The 24,466-nt window shown below is 39.9% G+C and overlaps 1 protein-coding gene across 3 annotated transcripts in view; it reads right to left on the bottom strand.

The window, feature by feature from the left end:
• Positions 1-5,694: 5,694 nt before the first annotated feature.
• ABCB1 (ATP binding cassette subfamily B member 1) overlaps positions 5,695-24,466 on the bottom strand; it is a 125,962-nt gene continuing 107,190 nt past the window's right edge. For all 3 annotated transcript variants that reach the window (XM_073009145.1, XM_007982290.3, XM_007982288.3), the window contains 7 exons: positions 22,583-22,683; positions 21,137-21,277; positions 18,323-18,479; positions 17,058-17,255; positions 11,158-11,364; positions 7,760-7,906; positions 5,695-6,284 (listed from right to left, as the gene is read on the bottom strand). In XM_073009145.1, coding sequence (XP_072865246.1) covers positions 6,078-6,284; positions 7,760-7,906; positions 11,158-11,364; positions 17,058-17,255; positions 18,323-18,479; positions 21,137-21,277; positions 22,583-22,683 — 1,158 coding nt within the window. In that variant the 3' untranslated portion in view covers positions 5,695-6,077. The remainder of the gene's footprint in view (positions 6,285-7,759; positions 7,907-11,157; positions 11,365-17,057; positions 17,256-18,322; positions 18,480-21,136; positions 21,278-22,582; positions 22,684-24,466) is intronic.

The following is a 24,466-nucleotide window of genomic DNA, read 5'->3' as shown; positions in this document are numbered from 1 at the left end:
TTCAAAATCAAATCCAGAACACTGAAATTGGTACAATACTGTTACTATACTACTACAACTTTCATATATATATATATATATATATATATATATATATATATATATATATATATTCTTTTCCAAAATTAAGAGCACACAATTTGAATAAGTCTTCTCTTTTATTCTGTATGGTGGGTAAGGCTCAGTCCTCAGATATTACTGTAATTATGGGCTCCCCTATTTTTTCATGTACAATTACATGGCTTTAGATAAGAATCTTCTTTATATATATTTATATTAACAAAAGCCTTTTTAGATATTAATTTGTGATAAAATGAAACTGACCCAGAAAATGATACACACTTTTACATACACACACACACACACACACACACAAATTGGCAAAAGAACAGATGCTTATTGAGCCTCTGCTATATGCCAAGGACTTTGCCAAACACCGGAACACAGTGACGCAAGGACAGTCCTCTCCTCAAAGAGTTCATACATCAGAGCATGCGCCTTAAGCTGAGATATAAGAAAAATGCATTTCTAAAAAAGACCTCTTACTGAGACCTGGGGACAAATGACTGCATTATGTGTCAGGAAAGAGACTGAAGCACATTTTGTCCTAACATCAGGAGTTGATTCTGGTGAACCAAATAGAAGAACCATCATTGTTAAAGTTGGGTATAACTGGTTAATCTGGGGTGAAACTAGGAAAATAAAGAAGCCTGGGCTAGAAAAGGATTGAACTCAAGTAAGTGGCACATGCTGGGACTCATCTGTGTTTTGTCTGTATCCTGAGGGCCACACCTCAAACATCTATTGTTTCGATGTCATGTTCAAGCCATACGAACAAATCCTCCTCCTTCTAAAGAGTTCCTCATCTCCCTCACTGTCACAGCATTTCCCAGCTGGCCTCTATCCTCCCTCCTCCTCTTGCTAGGCTGTGTTTCTCACAGCTACCTGTTCTCTGTTCTTACCATCCCAACTCAGAGTCACATCACCCTTAGCCGCTTGCATGTTTTCTCTTAAATAAAAGCATCTTATGTAGCTTCATTGATTTGAGGCATGTATTAGTTTCCTGAGACTGCTGTGACAAATTACCACAAGCATGGTGGGTTAAAACAACAGAAGATTCTTCTGTCCTAGTTCTGGAAGCCAGAAATCCAAAATCCAGCACGATTACAATTCCTTCATGGACTCTAGGGGATAATCAATTTTTTTGTCTCTTCCAGCTTTTGGTGGCTGCTGGCATTTCTTGACCTGTGGCTGCATCACTCTGATTTCTGCTCCCATGATCATATCTCCTCCTCTTCTTCTATGTCAAACCTTCTTGTGCCTCACTTTTATAAGGACACTGGACCCTGGATTTAGGGCCCACCAGAATAATCCAGGATGTTCTCCTCAAGATCTTTAATTATATCTGTAAAGACCTTTTCTCCAAGTAAAGTCACCTTCATAGGTTCTGAGAATTAGGATGTGGAGATGCCTTTTTGGAGGCCACCATTCAACCCATTGCAGGGCTTTTCCTGACCAATCCCTCTGGGTGGGTACCAGTATTTTCACCACATTATGCTCCTATTCAGAGTCATCAATGGTTTTTCATTTTCTCTCTCTTCAAATCTGAATTCCTCTGCCTGGCATTCTAGGCTTACCACAATTTGGGCCCACCTAAATTTGGTACCTCACCAGCATCCCATAATTTACTTCATCAGACATTTAGTGAGTGTCTACTATGCCTAAGACACTGTTTCTAGGCTTTTGGGGACACTAAGATAAATACAGTATCACTCAGCCTTCACAGAGCATGTGGCCCTGCTGAGAAGACAAATGCATACAGCTATGAAACACAACACGACAGACAACACTGTCCCTTCCCACCAGGCAGCATCTGCGCTATGCACACTACTGCTACTCTGCTGCATGCATCCATTCTCACACTGCTATGAAGAACTACCCAACACTGGGTCATTTATAAAGAAAAGAGGTTTCATTGACTCACAGTTCCACAGGCTGTACAGCAGGCATAGGTGGGGAGGCCTCAGGAAGCTTACAATCATGGCAGAAGGGTGAAGGTGAAGCAAGAACATCTTCCCATGGTGGCAGGAGAGAGAGAGGGAAGCAGGAAGTGCTACACACTTTTAAACAACCAGATCTTGCGAGAACTCACTCACTATCATGAGAACAGCAAGGGGGAAATCTGCTGCCACAATCCAGTTGCCTCCCACCAGGTCCATTCCCCAACATTAGGGATTACAATTCAACATGAGATTTGGATGGAGACACAGAGCCAAACCATATCACATGCTTTTAACTATTATCCATGATGTGTGACACAGTTTAATCACATAGTCCTACAGCTTCACTACTGTAATCACCTTTTGTGTCACTCAAGAAAATGTTTCTTAAACATAAGAACTTCTGCTTCTCTTACTTTCTACCAGAGTTACTATAACAGTGTTACAAATAATGGTGTATATGTCTTCGAGTGAGACTTTACTTGTACTGAAATCATTTGTTGCATCTGAGATCACCGGTTGAATGTGGTAATTGACCCTGTGAAGTAAATTTGGAGAAAATAAATGGTGTGAAAAAGAGCACCCCTCCTCTCTGCCAGCCTTTAACTCTAAAGGGGCAGCAATATACTCAAGCAGAAAAAGCTAGAGGCCCTGGGAGGGGCTCGACCTCCATGCAACTCCAGCCAGGGCAAAACAGTGAACAGGGAAACATGGTTCAGAGAGAGCCAGCGAGTGTCACCAGCTACAGCAACTAGACTGTGCAAACGACAGTAGAAAATACTTTTATTTTTCTTTTTATAGACATGTAAGAATTTTTATCCCAGCTACTCAGGAGGCTGAGGCAGGAGAATCGCTTCAACCCGGGAGGTGGAGGGTGCAGTGAGCCGAGATCACCACTGCACTCTAGCCTGGTCGACAGAGCAAGACTCCGCCTCAAAAAAAAACAAAAGACAAAAAACAAAGGGTCCTTATAGCAGACATACAAAGAGTTGAAGGAAAAATCTCTAGCTTTAAGAAGTCAAACCAAGTGACATGGTTTTATGTTTCTATTCACATAAATTTATCGAAATTTCCTAAACTAAGCACACTTTTTAAAGCCTTAAAATTTTAAAACAAAAGTTGAAAACTTAGGAGATAAAATAATTTCTAATTCTGGTTTATTTTGGACTATCTCCCAGAAGTTTAAATATATATATATATATATATATAAAATTATATATATTATATACGAACTGTAGTTATATATAGATATATAAATATAGATATATAACTATAGATACATAAATATAGATTTATATTATATATATAATATAAAAAAGCCACCATAATGTTCAAGCCATTTGGTAACCATTTTTTCTTTATACAAATTATATTTTGTTATATTCTTCAACTTAATTTTCTAATGATTATATGGTATTCCATTTTGTGAATGCACCAAAATTTAATATATAATTTCTTACTGTTAAATATTTAGATCTTTCCAATTTTCAATATTATAAGTAATGCTACTAAAAGTATCGTTTTACATATCTCTTAAATCTTTAGAATTATAATTGCTGTCTTGAAGGATATATATATATTTACATTTTTTTACTTACATTATCAAATACAGAAGTTTGTATCAATGACCATTTCACATTAGAAATGGAAAGAAATAGGAATGTCATATTAGATTTTTTTTATTCATCAAGTTACTAGGCAAAAAAAATGATATTTTGTTTTAATTTGCATTTCTTTGATTATTGAAACTGTATACATTTTTCTTTTTTTTAAGAGACTTTAAGTTCTAGGGTACATGTGCACAACGTGCGTGTTTGTTACATATGTATACACATGCCATGTTGGTGTGCTGCACCCATGAACTCGTCATTTACATTAGGTATATCTCCTAATGCTATCCCTCCTCACTTCCCCCACCCCACAACAGGACCTGGTGTGTGATGTTCCCCTTCCTGTGTCCAAGTGTTCTTATTGTTCAATTCCCACCTATGAGTGAGAACATGCGGTGTTTGGTTTTCTGTTCTTGCGATAGTTTGCAAGATGAATGATGGTTTCCAGCTGCATCCATGTTCCTACAAAGGACATTAACTCATCCTTTTTTATGGCTGCATAGTATTCCATGGTGTATATGTGCCACATTTTCTTAATCCAGCCTGTCATTGATGGACATTTGGGTTGGTTCCAAGTCTTTGCTATTGTGAATAGTGCTGCAGTAAACATACGTGTGCATGTGTCTTTATAGCAGCATGATTTATAATCCTTTGGGTATATACCCAGTAATGGGATGGCTAGGTCAAATCGTATTTCTAGTTCTAGATCCTTGAGGAATTGCCACACTGTCTTCCACAATGGTTGAAGTAGTTTACAGTCCCACCAACAGTGTAAAAGTGTTCTTGTTTCTCCACATCGGCTCCAGCACCTGTTGTTTCCTGACTTTTTAATGATTGCCATTCTAACTGGTGTGAGATGGTATCTCATTGTGGTTTTGATTTGCATTTCTCTGATGGCTAGTGATGATGAGCATTTTTTCATGTGTCTGTTGGCTGCATAAATGTCTTCTTTTGAGAAGTGTCTGTTCATATCCTTTGCCCAATTTTTGATGGGGCTGTTTGTTTTTTCTTGTAAATTTGTTTGAGTTCTTTGTAGGTTCTGGATATTAGCCCTTTGTCAGATGAGTAGATTGCAAAAATTTTCTCCCATTCTGTAGGTTGCCTGTTCACTCAGATGGTAGTTTCTTTTGCTGTGCAGAAGCTCTTTAGTTTAGTTAGATCCACTTGTCAATGTTGGCTTTTGTTGTCATTGCTTTTGGTGTTTTAAATATGAAATCTTTGCCCATGCCTATGTCCTGAATGGTACTGCCTAGGTTATCTTCCAGGGTTTTTATGGTTTTAGGTCTAACATTTAAATCTCTAATCCATCTTGAATTAATTTTTCTTCTTTGAGAAATGCATGGCACATGCATTTCTTCTTTGAGAATTACCTGATTATATCCTTTCCCATTTTTTTTTTCCTGGAGATGATGACTTCTTTTTTTTCTTTTTAGAAGTTCTTTTTTTAAGATAGCAATTGTTTATAATAAATATAGTTTATAATGTTAATAATGCTTTTTGGCTAATTTAAAAAATTTTGTCATCCAGAGTACCAATCTTTGTGATACATTTTCTTCTTTTTTCATTATGTTTGTATCAAGATGTAGTTAAACTCATGGCACATTTTAAACATCTGTAAGTCAGAAGGATCACTTTTGGAAGAGGCCAATTATTGGCAAAAGTAATTCATTAACAAGACAAAAAGTAAATGTACTTTGGAAGCGTAAAAATCTTAAAAGTCCTTAAAGAACCCTTTATAAAAGCAATGCAAAGTATTTACTGTATATCTGAATAATACACACTTGATAATTGTGCCTTACCCCACCTCCTAAAATCTTATATTGATCTGTGTTTTGGGTTTGAGAGCCACCTTAATGTGGAAATGCAAGAATCAGCAGGATCAAGTTCAGGAAGAATGAAGCCAGATGGTTCTGCAAGATCCAATATGAATAGACATATACAACCGGAATTATTTAAACTGCTTAACCATTCGCACAAAAATGAGTAGGTATATTTAAAGAAAACTTTTTTAAAGCAGAAGTTATCTACAATATTCCAGCTGAGAGAAGATATATTCACAAGCAGTTTGGACAAGATGACTCCAGTCATGTGAAAGTTTAAGTTTTATTATAGACACTTTATGCAAACATTTCAATACTTTTTGCTACTTCTATAATCTTTTAGCAAGGCAATCAGTTAAGTTCAAATGAGAAAATAAAAACAAAATTACATATTTTATCATTAAAAATCTACTTTAACTCTGTTATAAAATTTATAATGCAATTTAAACCATTATTTCTCTCCACTTGATGATGTCTCTCGCTGTCTTCCTTTAATTACAAAGTGTCTGAAGACTCTGAACTTGGTTGAGGAAATGTTAAACAGATAACTCTTCATAATTCTATAAGTACTTCCTTTTTAACTTTGAGTAAATGCCATATTTAAACACAAATATTAAAAAATATTTAACATCTCATACAGTCACAGTTCACTGGCGCTTTGCTCCAGCCTGGACACTGACCATTGAAAAATAGATGCCTTTCTGTGCCAGCAGCTGCTGATGTGTGCCGTGCTCCTTGACTCTGCCATTCTGAAACACCACTATTAAGTCTGCATTCTGGATGGTGGACAGGCGGTGAGCAATCACAATGCAGGTGCGGCCTTCTCTGGCTTTGTCCAGGGCTTCTTGGACAACCTATTCCATAATACATAGATTAATTCACATAATAGTTCTTTTCCCTAATTCCTTTTCCATAAAAAGCTCCACAATAGGCTGGGTGTGGTGGCTCATGCCTGTAATCTCAGCACTTTGGGAGGCCAAGACGGGTGGATCACAAGGTCAGGAGATCAAGACGATCCTGGCTAACACTACGAAACCCCATCTCTACCAAAAATACAAAAAATGAGCCGAGCGTGGTGGCAGGTGCCTGTAGTCCCAGCTACTCATGAGGCTGAGGCAGGAGAATGGCGAGAACCTGGGAGGCGGAGCTTGCAGTGAGTGGAGATGGCGTCACTGTGTCACTGCACTCCAGCCTGGGTGAGAGTGTGAGACTCCGTCTCAAAAAAAAAAAAAAAAAAAAAAAAAAGCTCCACAATGAATTTCTCCAACAATAGATCCTTCTTTAACAAGGTGTCAGTGAAACAGAACAGGTTTTTGAAAACAAAGGATTTGTCATATCAGAAGATGACTGAACCCTAGTTTGGGTTAGTTCCGAGGCAGCAGTTATCTACCCCTAACTTTTTTTTTTTTTTTTTTTTTTTAATAATTTAAAACAAGGCCTCGCTCTGTCACCAGGGTGGAGCATAGTGGTGCAATCATGGCTTACTGCAGCCTCAACCTCCCAGGCTCAAGCAATTCTTCCACCTCAGCCTCCTGAGTAGCTGGGACTACAGGTTCCCACCGCCATGCCTAGCTAATTATTTTACTTTTTGTAGAGACAAGGTCTCCCTATGTTGCCCAGGCGGGTCTCAAACTCCTGGGCTCAAGTGATCCTCCCACCTCAGCCTCCCAAAGTGTTGGAATTACAGGTGTGAGCCACAGCAGTAGGTGCCAGCCAGCAGTCATCTACTCTTAAAGTTAAGGCAGTAAATACAGCTCACTGACTCATTTAAAAACATTACTAATGTGTCTAGCCACACAACATCCTTGAAAACAGACCTCAAATCCAGCTCACAGTAAATTCAAGAAGCCTGAGCAAAGACCAAACACAGACTCCTGAATTTTAGTATTGTAAAGTAGGGAACATCTCAAACTGAGTTAGTCTTTCAGATAATCTGAATTATTAACCTTTTCTCCAATCAGAAATGATTGCTAATATTTATCTTAAAAGGTACAGCCAGATTTTAACACTGTCTTACCCTACCACTTTTCCTTACGGTTGCTGAGAGATGCTGCCAGTAGAAGCAGGAAATACATCTCCTGAAAGCAGCTTCTTAGATCAACGCGAAGCGATCTAGGGATGGTTTGTGAAGCATACGTGCTCTAAGACTAATTTGCCTTGTGTCATCTTTACTCTCCTGAATCACAGTTACAGAAACTGTTTACATTTTACTGAAAGGTGATGTAAATAACAATTGATAATCTGACTACATTTTGTTCTTTACTATGGAGAATAAAGCATTTTTAAGGATGATGATTCAAATATGAATGAACTCAATTTAAATTCTTACCTTTTCACTTTCTGTATCCAGAGCTGATGTGGCTTCATCCAAAAGCAAAATATGAGGCTGTCTAACAAGGGCACGGGCTATGGCAATGCGTTGTTTCTGGCCACCAGAGAGCTGAGTTCCTTTGTCTCCTACTCTGGTGCTATATTTCTGTAAATAAGGTTTTGTTGTTATGAAAGTAGAACTGATAGTAAAGTTCTAACAGCTTGCTTATAGAAAGTAGGATAAATGATTCTATGCTCCAAAAATTTAGGTTCAGAAGCTAAGAATTGTTCATGGATAATTAAGGAAAGAACAGAAAAAAGCCCAAAATGGCAGGTTTACTATCTCTTTGAAAAACAGATGTTTGGGCCTTAAAATGATATGTTTTAGTGTAAACAGGTCAGCATTTTAATGAAGAAGAATATCGTTGCAATGTTAGTGTCTTTCATCTTCTGGTTTCATCATATTTGGGACAAAGATTGGCAGGAGAAAGGAAATTTGATTTGAATAAGGTATTCATAATAAAATCATTGAAGCTCATCTTAATTGTAACCAGCAGGTGACACTCTCTGAATGATTTTAAATGGAGGAAAACCATTCTTGGGATGTTAGCCTTTTAGTATCTGTTTTTATGAAAGTATCTCCAACACTTAAACAATTTTAATGGGTGCTACATAAAGGATTCCATTTTGATACCTAACTTTAAAAATGAATATCTCCTTTTTAAACATTTTTGTTGTTAGAGTGCTCCCAAAATTCTTCCCATATTGTTTCCCACAGTAGATAATTGTCACCAACTATTCACTATGATGATAGGAACGGCAGTTAAAGGTTACTCAGAAGAGAGCAGAAACAGGATGTGACTGCACTTGTAACCTAGAAAACAATACTATTTTATTATTTCTAGGCCCTTGCCAGGCTGAAATTTTAGTACAGTGTTGCCTATTTTTATTTGCTATATCTGGCAACCCTAGTTTTGTGGCACTCAGCCCTGGGTCTCCCCCTGTAAATAGAGGGAGAAGACCCCAGATGAAGTTTTGGCAGATGTTTGGGACTGGCTCTGCCCCAGAGCCGTGGCTGCCTCAGAAGGCAGGAGCACTGAAGTGTGTCTCATGTGAGTGGAGGGGTTACTCATTGCACTCTTGATATAGTGTTCATCCTGCTGAGGCAGATAAAGGCAGCGCGGCAATCTTACAAGAAGGAGGTAACTAAATCAGTCACCTACAGGGTGAGGTAAATCCTAGTATTAATCACTTAGGAGAAGTGGATCCTTAGGTAATAGTACTTACGGGGTTTACCTTTTCTCTCTTGGTCTAGACACTGAGGAAGAGAGTTACGGTGTCTACAGGTGTGTTCTGTGTGACAGATTAGAGACCCGGATCCCAGAAAGGTGGAAGTCCCTGTGGCAGACAAATGCCAGAGGGGCAAAGTATATTTAAGAAGATAGATAATACTTACTCTCTGTGTTTGTGTTTTATTAACCCCTAGCCCAGTGGTTCTCCAACTTGAGCCTGCGTCAGTATTATCTGGGCTCTTAAAACATGGATTGATGGATCTGCATTCCTAACAAGTTCCCAGGTGACGCTGATCTGTGTCTATAGTTGAGAACCACTATCCTCTCATCAGTAAAGGGGACTGGAGCTTTCCATTTTAAATGTTTGAGCCTGGGGAAGGGTCAATTACCTCCAGTTGGGCTAGACTGTGAAAGGAGAGTGGGAGACAAGGCCATCTCCCTGGGACTTAATGAGATTGGTGTCAGCAGTTATCCGAAGAAGAGCCTACAGAAGGGAATCTTGAGAAAGAGAACCACCTGGTGTTGCTCGCCTGCCTCATGAGGAAACTGTCTTCCCTGCTGGGTTGAGGCTCCTGAGCTTTGTTTTAGGGGGCACTTCCTTAGAATAAAGAGCTTAACTGGTGATAATGGGTGGGGTAGATTACCTAGGTGGAGAAGCACTTCAAAATATAGGACCTAACTTTTGCAGCAACATGGATGCAGCTGGAGGCCATTATCCCAAGCAAAGTAATGCAGGAACAGAAAACCAAATACTGCATGTTCTCACTTATAAGTGGGAGTTAAACATCAGGTACTCATAGATGAAAAATGGCAACAGTAGAAACTGGGGACTATTAGATAGGCAGGGAGGGGGGTAAGTGTTGAAAAACTACCTATTGGGTTCTGTGCTCAGTACCTGGGTGACGGGATCATTTGTACCCTGAAACCTCCGCATCATGCAATATACCCAGGTATAATAAACCTGTACATGTACCCCCAATTCTGAAATAAAGTTGGGAAAAAATATAATTTTGGACTGTTAATACAGGTTGAGCATCCATAATCCAAAAAATTCAAAATCTGAAATTCTGAAATTTTTTGAGCACCAACATGATGCCACAAGTGGAAAATTTCACACCTGATCTCATGTAACAGGTCACAATCAAAACACAGTCAAAACTTTGTTTCATGCTCAAAGTTATTAAAAATATTGTATAAAATTACCTTCGGGCTAATGTGTATAAGGTATACATGAAATATAAGTGAATTGTGTACATGCAAATATTGCAAAATCCAAAACACTTCTGATCTCAAGTATTTTGGATAAGGAATATTCAACTTGTATTCCAAAACAAGACAAAACACAAAAACTAAAATACAGGACCTAAGAGGGCTTAAGAGAGGGTGAGAGGTTTCATTTATCCAACTTCCTAGGAGGAATTCAGAGGACACCCATAGGACAACAGCCCAGGCAGCCCTAGAAAATACTTCAACCATTCACTGTAAACGAAGTTTGGGGCCCATGAAATGTACAATGATGAGAGATTACATGATACCCTGGTCACCCTAATGGCTCAACCCTTATTCAGAGAGAGCCCTCTTTCTGGCATGGGTTCAGCCCTCTGGACTGGACTGACTCCACAGTGAGGTTTGAGTCTTGGGAGAGAGCTGCAAGAAGGAAGAAGGAAGAGAAATAGAGCAGAGACATGGGGAGGGACAGTCATGCCTGCTTCCTTGGCAGGCCAGAAGCAGCATGTGCAGGTACAGACCCAGCCTCTGTACTTGGACTTGAAGGGAAAGGCTTCCCAGACATTGTACTTATCCCTAGGGCTGATAAAGGTGGAGCCTCAAGCCTAATAGCTTTGGATCTAGAGAATTCTTCCAGTTCTCCTATCCCAGAAATGTTCCTCTCTCCTAAACCTGAAGTGATCACTTTCATCCCTTCCTCACAAGGAGGGTGAGGTGATCAGACAAAGGTAACATCTAACCCAAATAGGAAGTGTGGCCAGATGCTTGTATACAGGTAAGGGTGTGATTTGGTTGCTAATTTCTCTTCACTTCTGGGAAACCATCCCCTTATACATCAAAGCATAGGCCAGGGAGGCTGCCACATGCTCCCAGGCTGTTAATTTGGAGAGAGACTTACATTAGGCAGTGACTCGATGAAGGCGTGTATATTGGCCTCCTTGGCTGCCCTCACAATCTCTTCCTGTGACACCACCCGGCTGTTGTCTCCATAGGCAATGTTCTCACTAATGCTGCAGTCAAACAGGATGGGCTCCTGGGACACGATGCCCAGGTGTGCTCGGAGCCACTGAACATTCAGTTGCTTTATTTCTTTGCCGTCAAGCAGCTGAAAACAAGAGTTCACAGACCAACTTCAGGACCAGCACACTTTGAATGTAGCACAATTAACATCATTATTTCTTACACTGAAACTGCCAAGTTACTGTGAGATTAAGGAAAAGTTTGTGTGATTAAAATTTGGATAGTTAAGATTAATACAACAAGGTCACAACTGTATGCTTTGAGGAACTGTCATGTTTCCTGTGTTATAACCATGGTTTCTGATGTATGCACATGGTAGGTAGAATAAGACATCTATGTCCTAATCCCTGGATCCTGTGAATGTGTTATGTTACATGTCAAAAAGAAACTAAGGTAGTAGACGTAAGGTTGCTAATCAGCTGACTGTAAAATAAGATTATCCTGAATTACCTTGGTGAGCCTAATGTAATCATAAGGGCTTGTAACTGAGGAAGAAGGAGAGAGGAGAGTATCAGAGCAAACGCAGTGTGAGAAAGACTCAACCAGCCACTGCTGGTTTTGAAAACAGAGGAAGGGGCCACAAGCAAGAAAAAGCAAGAAAACAGATCATTCTTTGGAGCCTCTAGAAGGAACACAGCCCTGCTGACACTTGATACGTGCCCACTGACACCTATTTTAGGTTTCTGACCTCCAGAAGTGTAAAGTCATAAATTGGTGTTGTTTTAAGCCACTGATTTTGTGGTAAGTGGGTATAGCAGCCACACAAATACAATGCCTAATACTTCTGAGATGTATCCTGAGGGCCTTATTCTTAAATCTCCATTTTTCAGAGACACAGTGCCCAGGATTAGCATGGAAATAAATAACAACTATGACCACATAACAGGTTTGCAGTTCAGGAACTACAGGGGATGGATAGGTGAACAGGGGAAGGAAAGGGTGGATGGACATCGTCAATACTAAGCCAGATAAGTAGGAATGGAGAGCTGCCCTTTCTCTATAATCTGGTTCCCTGGATTATTTTGCAGAAGACTGGGGAGGGCACCTTACAGCCTTGCTGATAACAAGCCCTACTCTGATGCAAATATGTCTGCCAGATAGGTCTGCTTTGCAAGAGAATTTGCATTTAAGTGAGAGAGTTGTTCATCCCTTCTGAAGAAGGCACCAGTGACTCAGCTTTGAGCGTTTCCAATAGTAGTGACAAGTTTGTACTGAGCCATATCCTCTCTGTATCCCATGTGCCTGGTTGGGTGGCTCAAGGGGACAGCTGGCCAGCAGTAGGGTACAATCTTTGCTACAGGAACATGGCTTCTGCTTGTGACACTGGCAGATGCAGGGATGGAAGCTCTCCCATAACCTTATTAGTTCCAAGCTGAGTTGCCATGGAGACTATTCCACACATGTATGCTCCAGGCTTCCTTACAATGTTAATAAATGAAGGTAGGAAACAGAGGGTGGAGAGGGACAGTAAAAGCCAAACAAGGATGTGGCTAAGTAGCAGATCTTGTTAGATAAAACACTGTACTTGAGAAGTGGAAATTTAAGGAAAGGAGGAGTTTGGTTTTTGCTTTTGTTTTTGTTTTAATTTTGTTGTTTATACCCCTGGGAGGAAAACAGCCACTGCCTAACTAATACAATCACAGGCAAATCTGAATGATCTCAGCAAGTTATAATGTTTCTTCATTACACTGAATACACTCTTGGACCTCCTCGTCCCCGCATAATACCCTGGGATTGCAAACTATTTAAAACCTGTGTTGACTGAAGAATTCTTTCTTTAAGTAAAACTTAAGTTTAGATGCCTACAATGTAAAAAAGATCAAAGAAGCAGAGCTCCTTTGGCTGAGGAATGGTGTTGGTTTGAGAGAAGACCATGGAACTCTGGGTAATCTATGAGAACTGCTCAAAAAATCCTGGCCTAAATCAAAATATAACTAGGAAAGTAAACATATTGGTAAAAAATAATGAAAGGCCAGATTAAAATGATCGGCTATCTCTATTGTAGATTGTTAAATCTATTGCTTGCTTTCATTAGCACAAAAATGTAAATGTTAACACATGTATTCTTCTATGCATATTTACTGTGAAATAATAATTGATTTTTAAAAATCAAGCACTGACAACATTGTAGGTTCTATGATAAGCATGTCTCCTACAGTCTCTTGTTTAACCTTCACAGCAACACTTCTGAGGTCACTGTGAGGTTAACTGCCATTTTACTGATAAGCAAATGCGCACAGTTAGTAATTGGGAGAAAACCAAGACTGGATCTAAACACTATAGGTTGGGTTTTAGTAACACTAATATCTCACAACTGAAAGATATTTTATGCCCCCTCCTTGAAAGGGGAATGCCCCCATCTCGGGCTCTTGTTGGGTTATAACCAGACAACGACAAGCAGCTTCTAACTATATCCCAAAGGGGGCTCTGACTGTTGTATATGAGAGAGACTAGAAAGGAGAGAAAGGAAAGGTCAGGGGAAGACTCAAAGCAGGGGTGATTTAACAATGACACTGATGAAGGTTGAGCTTCAAGAGCCCTCAATTACATGTAAATTCTAGGAAGTTGAACAGTTTTCTGGGTGGGATGGAGGAAAGGCTGTAGTCAGGAACCTCTTCCCTGTAAGTGTTGATGATAAATTGCCTAAAATGAAAGGGACCAGAATCTTTAAGCTTCCAATATTTGGTTATGATTTTTTTTCGTTTGAAGTAAATATCCACTTTTGTGTCTAATTTTGCATTCAAATTTTTTCTTTAAGTTGAATCCCTAAAATTGTATAATCTTCAGGTCCCTCAAAACTTGGAGAATCCTCCCATCTTCACAATTACATAGCTTAATTATTCAAGACTTTCCACAATTTAACCTAAATCTTTCTTCAAATTTAACAGTTTGGTGGCTCTCGAATGATGGCTGGCATCAGGATCACCTCGGAAAATTATAAAAAGAAAAGGCTAAACCCTAGCCTACTTGAATAATCCAGGCCGGCTATATTTTTTACTAGCTCTTTAGGCCATTCTAATAGCCACTGAAGCTTGAGAACCACCACTTCAGGTCAATGATTTTCAACGTGGGATTCAAGGTCCGCTGATGGTTATGAGAATTTCGTGACTTCAGGGGACCCTCAGGGTCAAATCCTTTCTTTAATTCTTATGCTCGAATCCACAGACTCATTTTTACATGGCAATAAAAACTAACGAGTAGTAATCCACTGAGTTATTCAGGGCTATTCACTGATGTCCATAAACAAAACTTTGTACATTTACTAGAGTTTATTGTGGACACTTTCTGCTAAGAAGTCTAGCTGCAGTGCACCATCTGGCAGTATTTCCAAGCCCTAGTGCAAATGCACAGGAGAAGATAATGGATATTCCTGCAATAAATGAGGACACTTTGTTTTCAGTCCATTATCAATAATGTCTTGTGATGCTTACTGTGCTATGCACTCAGTATTCATTTTCATATACTTCTGTGTCTGACCTTTTATACATCAAGGGACTAGAAGGCTAAAAACTATTTCCCACTTTCCCTTGGTTCTGGAAGTAAGTCAGGGTCTACCAGGGAGATGCACAGTGTAAAATCTGGGAGGTAGACACCATCTCTCCTTCAGCAGCCATGGTAAGCTAACAGCTTAACTCATTTTTGGCAGACAAGAATTTCTGCAACAGACAGATTCTAGTCTTGTACCTTTAAATTTGGAACAGCTGTGGCATAATTTTCTGCAGCTTCTTGGTTACAGAATCACAGCTGCAGTGCTGTGATCTGGAAGTCTGGGAGCAAGTAGCCTACTTTTCTTTCACTCTTCCAGCCCTTCCAAAGATTTTGTAAGCATGTAATTCCGTTTATTAAATACTTATCTACTTGAAATACCTAGTGCAGTTTCTGTTTCCTACTCTGAACTGTAACTGATGCTGTCCATGTTTTAAATTATGTTCTGCTTGTGTTTATATACTTGCAGAATAACATTAATTATTCCTTATTGTATCATTATTGTGCTGTATTATATCGTGGTTTTCAACTCCAACATTTTGTTATCACCAAGCGTTTTTCCCCTTGGAAAGTGACTATGAGTACATTAGTGGATGATGACATTTGAAAATCTTTCCTACATGAGTTATCAGAAAAGTTTGAGAACCACTACTCAAACTAAACTCCTATTTCAGCCAAAGTGTCCTATTTGCGCATTGGGAACAAATCACTGATCACAGCTTGCATTTTCTCTCACATTCAATGTCATCACGACTGTTCATCCATATGCAAATCCTTATCTCTTAAGAACTAGCTCTAGGCCTATCTTCTTTAACTCATGAAAGTATATGCCCCATTTCCTCAGTTAAAGTATTTGAGGGCAGATATCATGCCCTACAATTCATCATAGCACAATCTTTAACATACCACTTAATAACTGTCTGTTGAGGACCATAATCAGTGTCTGAGAGCCAACATTTCCTCCTCTAATTGCTTTGGCTGTCAGCGACGTCTTTATTTAGAGTCCTGTTTTTAAACTCACCACAAAAAATTGAAAGACAAAATCAGAGTTCACAGAAAATATAAAGCAAGAGAGTAAAAGTAGGTAACAAGCTTATGTAATGATTTAAGAGTAGACTGAATAAAGGCATAACTATCTTTGAATACAGTAACAAATATTTATGAGTAAGAGTGACTGCTGTGAGGAAGTAAAAAGAGTCCTAGACTAAAGGTTGAAAACTCTCTTTTCATTTGAGTTATTAAATGCTACCAGTGTCCATACATAGTGGGTGGGCATCCATCTGACTTTACCAGCAGGCATCCATTCTGATTGGTCAGTGTCCATTCTGTTCCCATTGTTAAGTATTTTAAATATCACTTCTCAGTACAATTAATTACATGCCTACATAATGAAAATGTCTTGTTCTTAATCTATTCCTTCCTAGTTTGTCTTCTTTCCTAGCCTCCATCATAGTCGTTTAAACTCACTGCTCCCTGCCAGACACCTCCCTCATTCCCAGCAACTAAGACAAAAGGGCGTACTTCTATATTCTTTATACATTTCCCAAATTTGTTGATTCTACTTTTTTTTTTCCTTAGATGATGTTTCAATGCCCTCTCTCCATCAATGATTTTGTCTCATCCCCAGCCATAAAAATGCTCAACAGATCACCTCCTAAACATTTTCCCTGGACTCTGCCTCCCCACTCAAGCACTGTCCTTATTTGCCTTTCTTTTACTTTCCATCTTCTTGATAACCTATGCTCACTTACATCTCCATTTCTCTTCCTAACCATACTTCAGCCACCCTTAATTGTTTTCTACCATCACTACTTCACTAAGAATATTTTAAAATATCAGAAGTAGCCCATTCATTGCTAGACTCTATCATGTCTTCTCAGTCTCCTCCTTACCCAATCTCTCTATACCATCTGTCATTGCTGACTACCATCTTTGAAACAGTCCCCATCCTTGGCTTTCATCTCACTCTTAGCACCTGTCCTGCATCTTTCTGGCTACTTCCATTTTTGTTGGTTCTTCTCAAGTCAACTGAAACCTAAGTACAGCAAGGGAGATAGGTGGTACAAAGGGTGCTCGCAAAGGAGGGTAGAGGAGTAGTGTTGAGGGAAGCCTGGAGAAGTTGGCTGGGACAGATGACACCACTTGGAGACCATATTTAGGTTGTCAGACTTTATCCAAGTGGGGTGGTTGTTTAAAGGTTTGAAAAAACATGGCTCATAGTTGAGAATTAAATACATTCAGACATTTGGATGATGAAAACCTGAACTGAGCTAAATACGAAAGTGTGCTCACCACTTTCCCCGCCAAGGGGTCGTAGAACCGCTCCAGGAGCTGGACCACCGTGCTCTTCCCACAGCCACTGCTGCCCACCAGGGCCAGCGTCTGGCCCTTCTTCACTTCCAGGCTCAGCCCCTGAAGCACTGGGATGTCCAGTCGGGTGGGATAGTTGAATACAACTTCATTAAATGTGACATTTCCTTCCAATGTGTTCTGCAATGAGAAGAATAACAGTAAATTAGATTGCCACAATACTGAAAATAAAGTGTATAGCTAACTCTTTCAATTACCAGGTGTCAGAAGGTAATGAACTTGTATTACAATTGGCTTCACTTCAAACTGCTAGAATTTATTTTATTTTTATTTTATCATTTTATTATTTTTTATTTTTTGAGACAGTCTCACTCTGTTACCCAGGCTGGAGTGCAGTGGCATGATCTCAGCTCACTGCAACCTCCGCCTCCCAGATTCAAGCAATTCTCGTGCCTCAGCCTCCCGAGTAGCTGGGATTACAGCATGTGCCACCACACCCAGCTAATATTTTTTTGATTTTTAGTAGAGATGGAGTTTCACCATATTGGCCAGTCTGGTCTCGAACTCCTGACCTCAAGTGATCCACCCACCTCAGCCTCCCAAAGTGCTGGGATTACAGCCATAAGCCACTGTGCTCAGTCTCAGACTGCTAGAATTTAGTAAATGAGGTCTAAAAGAGTAAAAGCTTTCACAGCATGTATTGTTAAGACAATGTAAATATACAATACAGCTGCAATAACTCAAATCTGTTCCTCAGGAATACAGTAACTTACAATGAAATCTGGTGACCAGCCTGGGCAACATAGCAAGACCATGTCTCTACAAATAATTAAAAAATTAGCTGGGCATGATGGCACATGTTTGTAGTCCCAACTACTTGGGAGGCTGAGGCAGGAGGATCGCTTGAGCCCAGAAGGTCAAGGCTGTAGTGAGCAATGATCATGCTACTGCACTCTAGCCTGGATGACAGAGTAAGACTCTGTCTCTAAAACAATTGTTTGTAAAAAATCTGATTAATAGGTTTTGCTTATAAAGTGAGCAGTGTTCCTATTTCCCTATAACCTTTGCTATGTAAAAGTACTGAATGTTGATGTATATTATTAGTAGTTATTGAAAGGAATCTATGATCTAGGAAGTTTTATTTTATCATCAGCATATTTGAAAGTACAAATTTTATTAAGTTTCCACTTAGAATACTTTCATTAAGGAGTCAGGAGTAGATCCAATAGTTGAAACATCAAACTCACCGGCTTTAGGCCTTCTGTGCTGTAGCTGTCAATCAAAGGGGTTTTTTCAATGATCATGATGATGTGGGCTGCTGATACTTTGGCTTTGGCATAGTCAGGAGCAAATGAACTGACTTGCCCCACGGCCATGGCACCAAAGACAACAGCTGAAAATACTCTGGAAAGTACAAACACAAAACATGTGTGCAGCATTATGAACACAATGCTAGAAAGCTGACACTCCTTTTTTTTTTTTTTTTTTTGAGATGGGGTCTTGCTGTGTTGCCCAGACTGTAGTGCAGTAGTGCAATCAGAGATCACTACAGATATGACCTCTAGGGCTCAAGTGACCTTCCCACCTCAGCCTCTGGAGTAGCTGGGACTACAACTGTGCACAACCACAGTTGTAAAACAAGCTAATTGTTTTATTTTTTTGTAGAGATGGGGGTCTCCCTATATTGCCCAGGCTGGTCTCAAACTCCTGGTATGAAGCAGACCTCCTGCTTCAGCCTCCAAAAGTCCTGGGATTATAGGTGTGAGCCACCATGCCTGGCCAAAAGTTGACACTTCTGTAACCAGAGAGCTTAGCCTCTAATAGTTATAAAACAGATGTTAAAAATAAAACAAACACATTTCCTTATAAGTTCATGTCAGTGTGATAGATTGATTGCAAAATGGCCCATTTTTTTTCCACCTCTCTCTGTATCCTCATCTTGCAATGTGACCTTTGCAGCACCCTTTGAATCTGGACTGGCCTCGTGACTTGCTTTGGCTAGCAGGATGTGGTGGGCAGGATGTGGTGGAAATAACTTTTTCCAGTTTCAAGTCTATGACTCAGGGGGCCTTATATGCTTTGTGAGCAGGCATGCATGTGTTCTCTCTCTCTTTCTTTCTCTCTCAGAATTCTGCCACTGTCTCAAACCCAGGCTAGCCTGCTGGAGGATGAGGCACACATGGAGGAGAGCTGTGTGAATCCCAACCAACCAGCTACAGACACAACCCACTACAGACACATGAGTAAGTCCAGCTGAGATCCACTATGCCTAACCCAGATCAGTAGAACTTCACAGCTAACCCACAGGTTTGTGGGCAAAAATATGTATGTTTCTGAGGTTTAGTGGCTGGTTGTTACACGGCATTATTGTGGTTATCAACAACAGATACAGTCAGTGATGTTGGAATTACATCAGATTCTTAAAAACCTATGAACTGTGCAACAAAAAGAAAGTTTCTTACAGAACCAGATATGTTGCTCTTAAGGTGCATTGACATTCTTATCTATGACATGGGAATCACAGCAACTTAAAGTTGGGAAGGTCCTTACAGGTAACAAGTCCAGCTCTCCATGTTCGTGCCTGGACACCTCCCCTAAATTGGCTTCCACCCTCTGATTTAGGAAGTAGCATGTTTGGTTGTCTATTGTTAAACAGTTCTTTTTCAAACTGAAGGAAAAATTTACTTCCTTTTACATATGACAGGCCTACAAGTCTTGAAATATTACTAAAACCTCCTTTGCTTCTTTGATAACTCCTTTTACGGCCCTTCTCTAGACATATTTATTAGCAAGCCTGGAACTGACAAAATACTTGGGAACCCTCCCAGAATACAGGGAATCCATCACTTTCTTTCCTCTGGACTCTATGCCTATGTTTACGTAGCATATTGTGTCATTAGTTTTTGTTTGTTTGTTTGTTGTTTGTTTAACTGGCACTAAATAAGATACACCGATGGTTAATCTTGGCCTTGTGATCATTTAAACCTATGGGACCTTTTTCTAATGCACTGCTCTTCAGACAGGTCTTCTCCCTTTTCCTTAACTTGGAATGTTGATTTTGCAAACCTAAATGCCCCAATGTCAGCAACTTTCACCAATTCAATTTTTTGGAGTAAAGCAATATATCAAATAATTATCTAATCAAAGTCCCAATGCCAGTGATGCTTGGTTTTGATCTCTAGGTCGTAATCACAGATAGCACCCACATATCATTTGTCCAACGCACACCTTTAATGGAAATTTAGATGTCTTTTTTGGGGTCCTCCTGAGCAAACTGTAATGCATGAACAGCTCAATGTTTAAAAAGGAAAGAAATACTATACTAATACATTACACTGCCAGGCTTATATGATTCTGGTTTAAATGTAAAACTATATTGCTACTAATTATGTTACGCTATCAAGAGGCAGAATCTTACCCATCTCTAAATCTAGAAGCTCAGATATATTATACATACTTTTGACCACCAAACTGCATATTTGGGTACTTTTGTAGTATAACTGCTTCAGGCTTATCTTCCTCTGACCAAGGCACAGTTATCTACATTCAGAACAATGTAGCAGAAAAATCTCAATATAACTTTTCCTTTGTCATTTCTGACTTCATCTGGCTCTTACCTTCCAACTCTTCTCATATCAAGGAAAAGTAAACTTATCCTGGAATCTCCAAGGGCTTGCAGAACTTAGTACAACACATCTGCACTTTACTTGCTCTGTAAGAAAGTCCTTTAAAAGGAGCCAGTCAGACTCCTTGCTCAGGGCTAGGCTTCTTCCCAAATGCCAAGGCCTTCTCAAAATCTCTGAATGGAATCACTCCACCCAGTGACAGACTTGGAAAGTTCAGCTATATGTGAGCCAGCAATGAGGAAAGAAGTTACTGCTCCTTCAAATGAAAGGGGGTGCTTCAATGGTGGCACATGAAGACTCAGAGGCAAAATGCCACTTTAGGAATCACCAGAATCTCTTCATGAGGCTTCACAGTAGGGTTTCCTATCTAGACATGAAGCATGTTCATCCCAGTTTTATTTTTAGAGTTTAACTAAATAATAACCCAATACTTACAACAGAACATCCTCAAAGCTCATGAGATAATGTGCCACCAAGTAGGCTCCAAACCGGAAACATCCAGCATAGGAAAAATACATCATTGCCTGGGTGAAGGAAAACGTGATTCCAAAGATGTGTGCTTTCCTCAAAGAGTTTCTGAAAAGAAGACATTTGAAAACTCATTCCACTTTCATTTCTCAGTCCTTAAAATGTATCTTTTGATAGGCTGGCAGTAGGGCACAGAGGCATGACCAACAAAAATGGGTTTAGTTTCCAAATAACTAAGTTTGGTCCACACTTTACACTTGGCGGTTGTGCAAATTTGGGAAACTGCCTAACCTCTGAGACTCAGTGTCTTTATCTTTAATGTAGAATTAACTACACCTCAAACTGTTGATGTAAAGAGAAAATAATCCAATGACTGTAAAGAGCCAGTTAGGGATCAATAAGTAAAAGTTTTCTCCCTTTCCCCCCACTTTTGGACACACAACATGTAAGTACTCTATATAAATATTCATTCTGCACACGTTTACCCAACACCTACAAGTTGCAGGTACCCTGATGGGTGACACAGAGGAAACAGGCATGTTCTTGACTTAGGAGACCTGAGTTGAGTTGAATTACTATTTATGCATTGAAGGTGCCTTATGAATAATCTGTTATGGGAAGAAAGCAGAAGCACTAAATTATTTGGGGGTCTTAGAGAAGGCTTTACAAAGGGGTTGACATTCTAGAATCATGACATGGAGGCTCAGCGATATGGAGGTGTGAGTGGGGGCAGGTTGGTTAGCAAGTGGGCAGCCTCCAACCCCTCCTGCTACCAGATCAACTCTGCTTTTATCTTCATCACATATGAAGATTTCAAATAAATTTTTTTTTTAGACAAAAAAGACTCTACCATCATTTTTTTAAATAAAAGCTTAAAAATCTATTAATAAGGTCCACCTCTCTCTTTTATTATAAGAAACAGACTCAGAGAGGTTGGGCTTGCTTATGTTCACACCACTTATTAGAGCTCTCACTGGGATGACTGTGTCAAAGGAAGAAGGCCTGCACTGGAGAAGGGGTAAAAAGCAGAAAGACAGGTAAACCCAGGAAGCACCATCCTCTCCGTGTCCCACAGGTACCTCAAATTTTAGGTTCCATAAATAACTCATTTTCAACTACAGCAAATTGTAGGATCATATCCTAACTGGACATCAGAGAGTCATTCTCAGCATCATGTCTCCCTCCCTTCTCATCAGTGACCCATTCTTACAGGTTCTACATCAGAGATGTCCCTGCCTTAGTTCAGGGTCTTGTAATTTCTCTCCTGCATAATTACAACTGTTTCCCAATGAGTTCCCTTCGAGTACTTTCTCCACTTGCTCCCTACCTTCTAGCCAAAGTAATCCCTCTGAAAACAAATAAGATGACTGAAAAATTATTCACACTCCCCTCCCATTCTTCAGCGGTTATTACCTGTATGGTACCTGCAAACTCTGATCATACATATGTTCAAACTTCTGCTCCTGAGTCAAAGAAACAACAGTTCGGAAGTTTTCTATTGCTTCAGTAGCGATCTGTAACAGAGAGCACCGATCACCAAGAGGCACAGGGGTAAACAGTGGTGATTAACTTGAATTCTATAAAACAGACTAATGAAAATAATTTTATGATTACATATTTTTTATTATGTATGAGCATTTTCTCTGTAGAAAAAGATACTAAGTAATTTATCAAACTGAGTTATGGATCTGTATCCCGGCCCGCGGGATCGTCGAAGCAGGCCCTGGAGGAGGGAGTGGGAATTTGGGGAACAAGAGACACGAGAAATGGAGACAAGACAGTGCTCTGATCAAGTCTCGTTTAATGGTGGTAATGCAGTGCCTTATATACACTTGGAGAGGAGGGGGTTGGGCCAAGGCGGAAATGATCTCATTTCGGAGGGCGTAGCCAGGCAGGTTTCGGTTTCAACGGTCGGAGGTCATGTTGCGCCTGCGCTATAAAGTAACAATTTTCGCGCGCGCAGGAAAGATGGGTGAAGAAGAAGCAGGAAGAGCGCCATCTTGTGTAAGGTATTTAATACAGGGGAAAAGGACAAATCTAGGAAGGAGGTGAGAGGTGGAAATGAATAGAGCTCAGGCGTTTAATCGTCAATAATTACTCGCTATGGCCGGGGCGCGCAGCTCCGGACAGATCTGGAAGGAAGATTGACTAATTCAGACTTCTGCTTTGGAGAAAGAGAAGCTAAGACTTAAACGGATTAAGGCATTGCTTAAAGCCACAAAGCTTTACGTGGCTTCACAAAATTAACCTGAGAACTCACAGTACTTCACATCTATTACAGTGTTCTTTCTTCTATGATGATCACATTTTAAGTTCAAAGTTATTTTGCACGTATTTTTAAAATGTGATGTTTATATTTTTCTCTTTATCATTGCCATTTGTGACAACTGAAGAATGCTTGAAAAATACTGAAAGAACTAAGTCAATAAAAAATATATTTTAGATACGTTCGTCAGCTTACTCCTTTCTGCCTGTGGATGTTTACTCCTTTCTGCCTGTGGATGTTTACTCCTTTCTGCCTGTGGATGCCACCAAGGAAGCATCGTTAAAGTCTATCTCTCCCCTGCCATCATGTCTAAGTCAGAGTCTCCTAAAAAGCCCAAACAGCTGAGGAAGCTCTTCATTGGAGGGTTGAGCTTTGAAACAACCGATGAGAGCCTGAGGAGTCATTTTGAGCAATGGGGACGCTCACGGACTGTGTGGTAATGAGAGAATACAAAGCGCTCAAGGGACTTTGGGTTTGTCACATATGCCACTGTGGAGGAGGTGTATGCAGCCATGAATGCAAGGTCCTATAAGGTAGATGGAAGAGTTGCGGAACCAAAGAGAGCTGTCTCAAGAGAAGATTCTCAAAGACCAAATGGCCACCCAACTGTGAGAAAAATATTCACTGGTGGCATTAAAGACACTGAAGAACATCACCTAAGAGATTATTTTGAACAGTACGGAAGAATTGAAATGATTGAAATCATGACTGACCAAGGCAGTGGTAAGAAAAGGGGCTTTACTTTTTAAGTTTTGATGACCATGACTCCGTGGATAAGACTGTCATTGAGAAATACCCATACTGTGAATGGCCACAATTGTGAAGTTACGAAAGCCCTATCAAAGCAAGAGATGGAGAGTGATTCATTCAGCCAAAGAAGCGAAGTGGCTCTAGGAACTTTGGTGGTGGTCATGGAGGTAGTTTCGGTGGGAATGACAACTTTGGTGGTGGAGGAAACTTCAGTGGTCATGGTGACTTTGGTGGCAGCTGTGGTGGTGGTGGATATGGTGGCAGTGGGGATGGCTATAATG

The sequence above is a fragment of the Chlorocebus sabaeus genome, chromosome 21 (assembly GCF_047675955.1).
Source record: "Chlorocebus sabaeus isolate Y175 chromosome 21, mChlSab1.0.hap1, whole genome shotgun sequence".
Classification (NCBI taxonomy): domain Eukaryota; kingdom Metazoa; phylum Chordata; class Mammalia; order Primates; family Cercopithecidae; genus Chlorocebus; species Chlorocebus sabaeus.
Note: the sequence above shows the minus strand (reverse complement) of the source record. Positions and strands in the feature narration are given on the sequence as shown.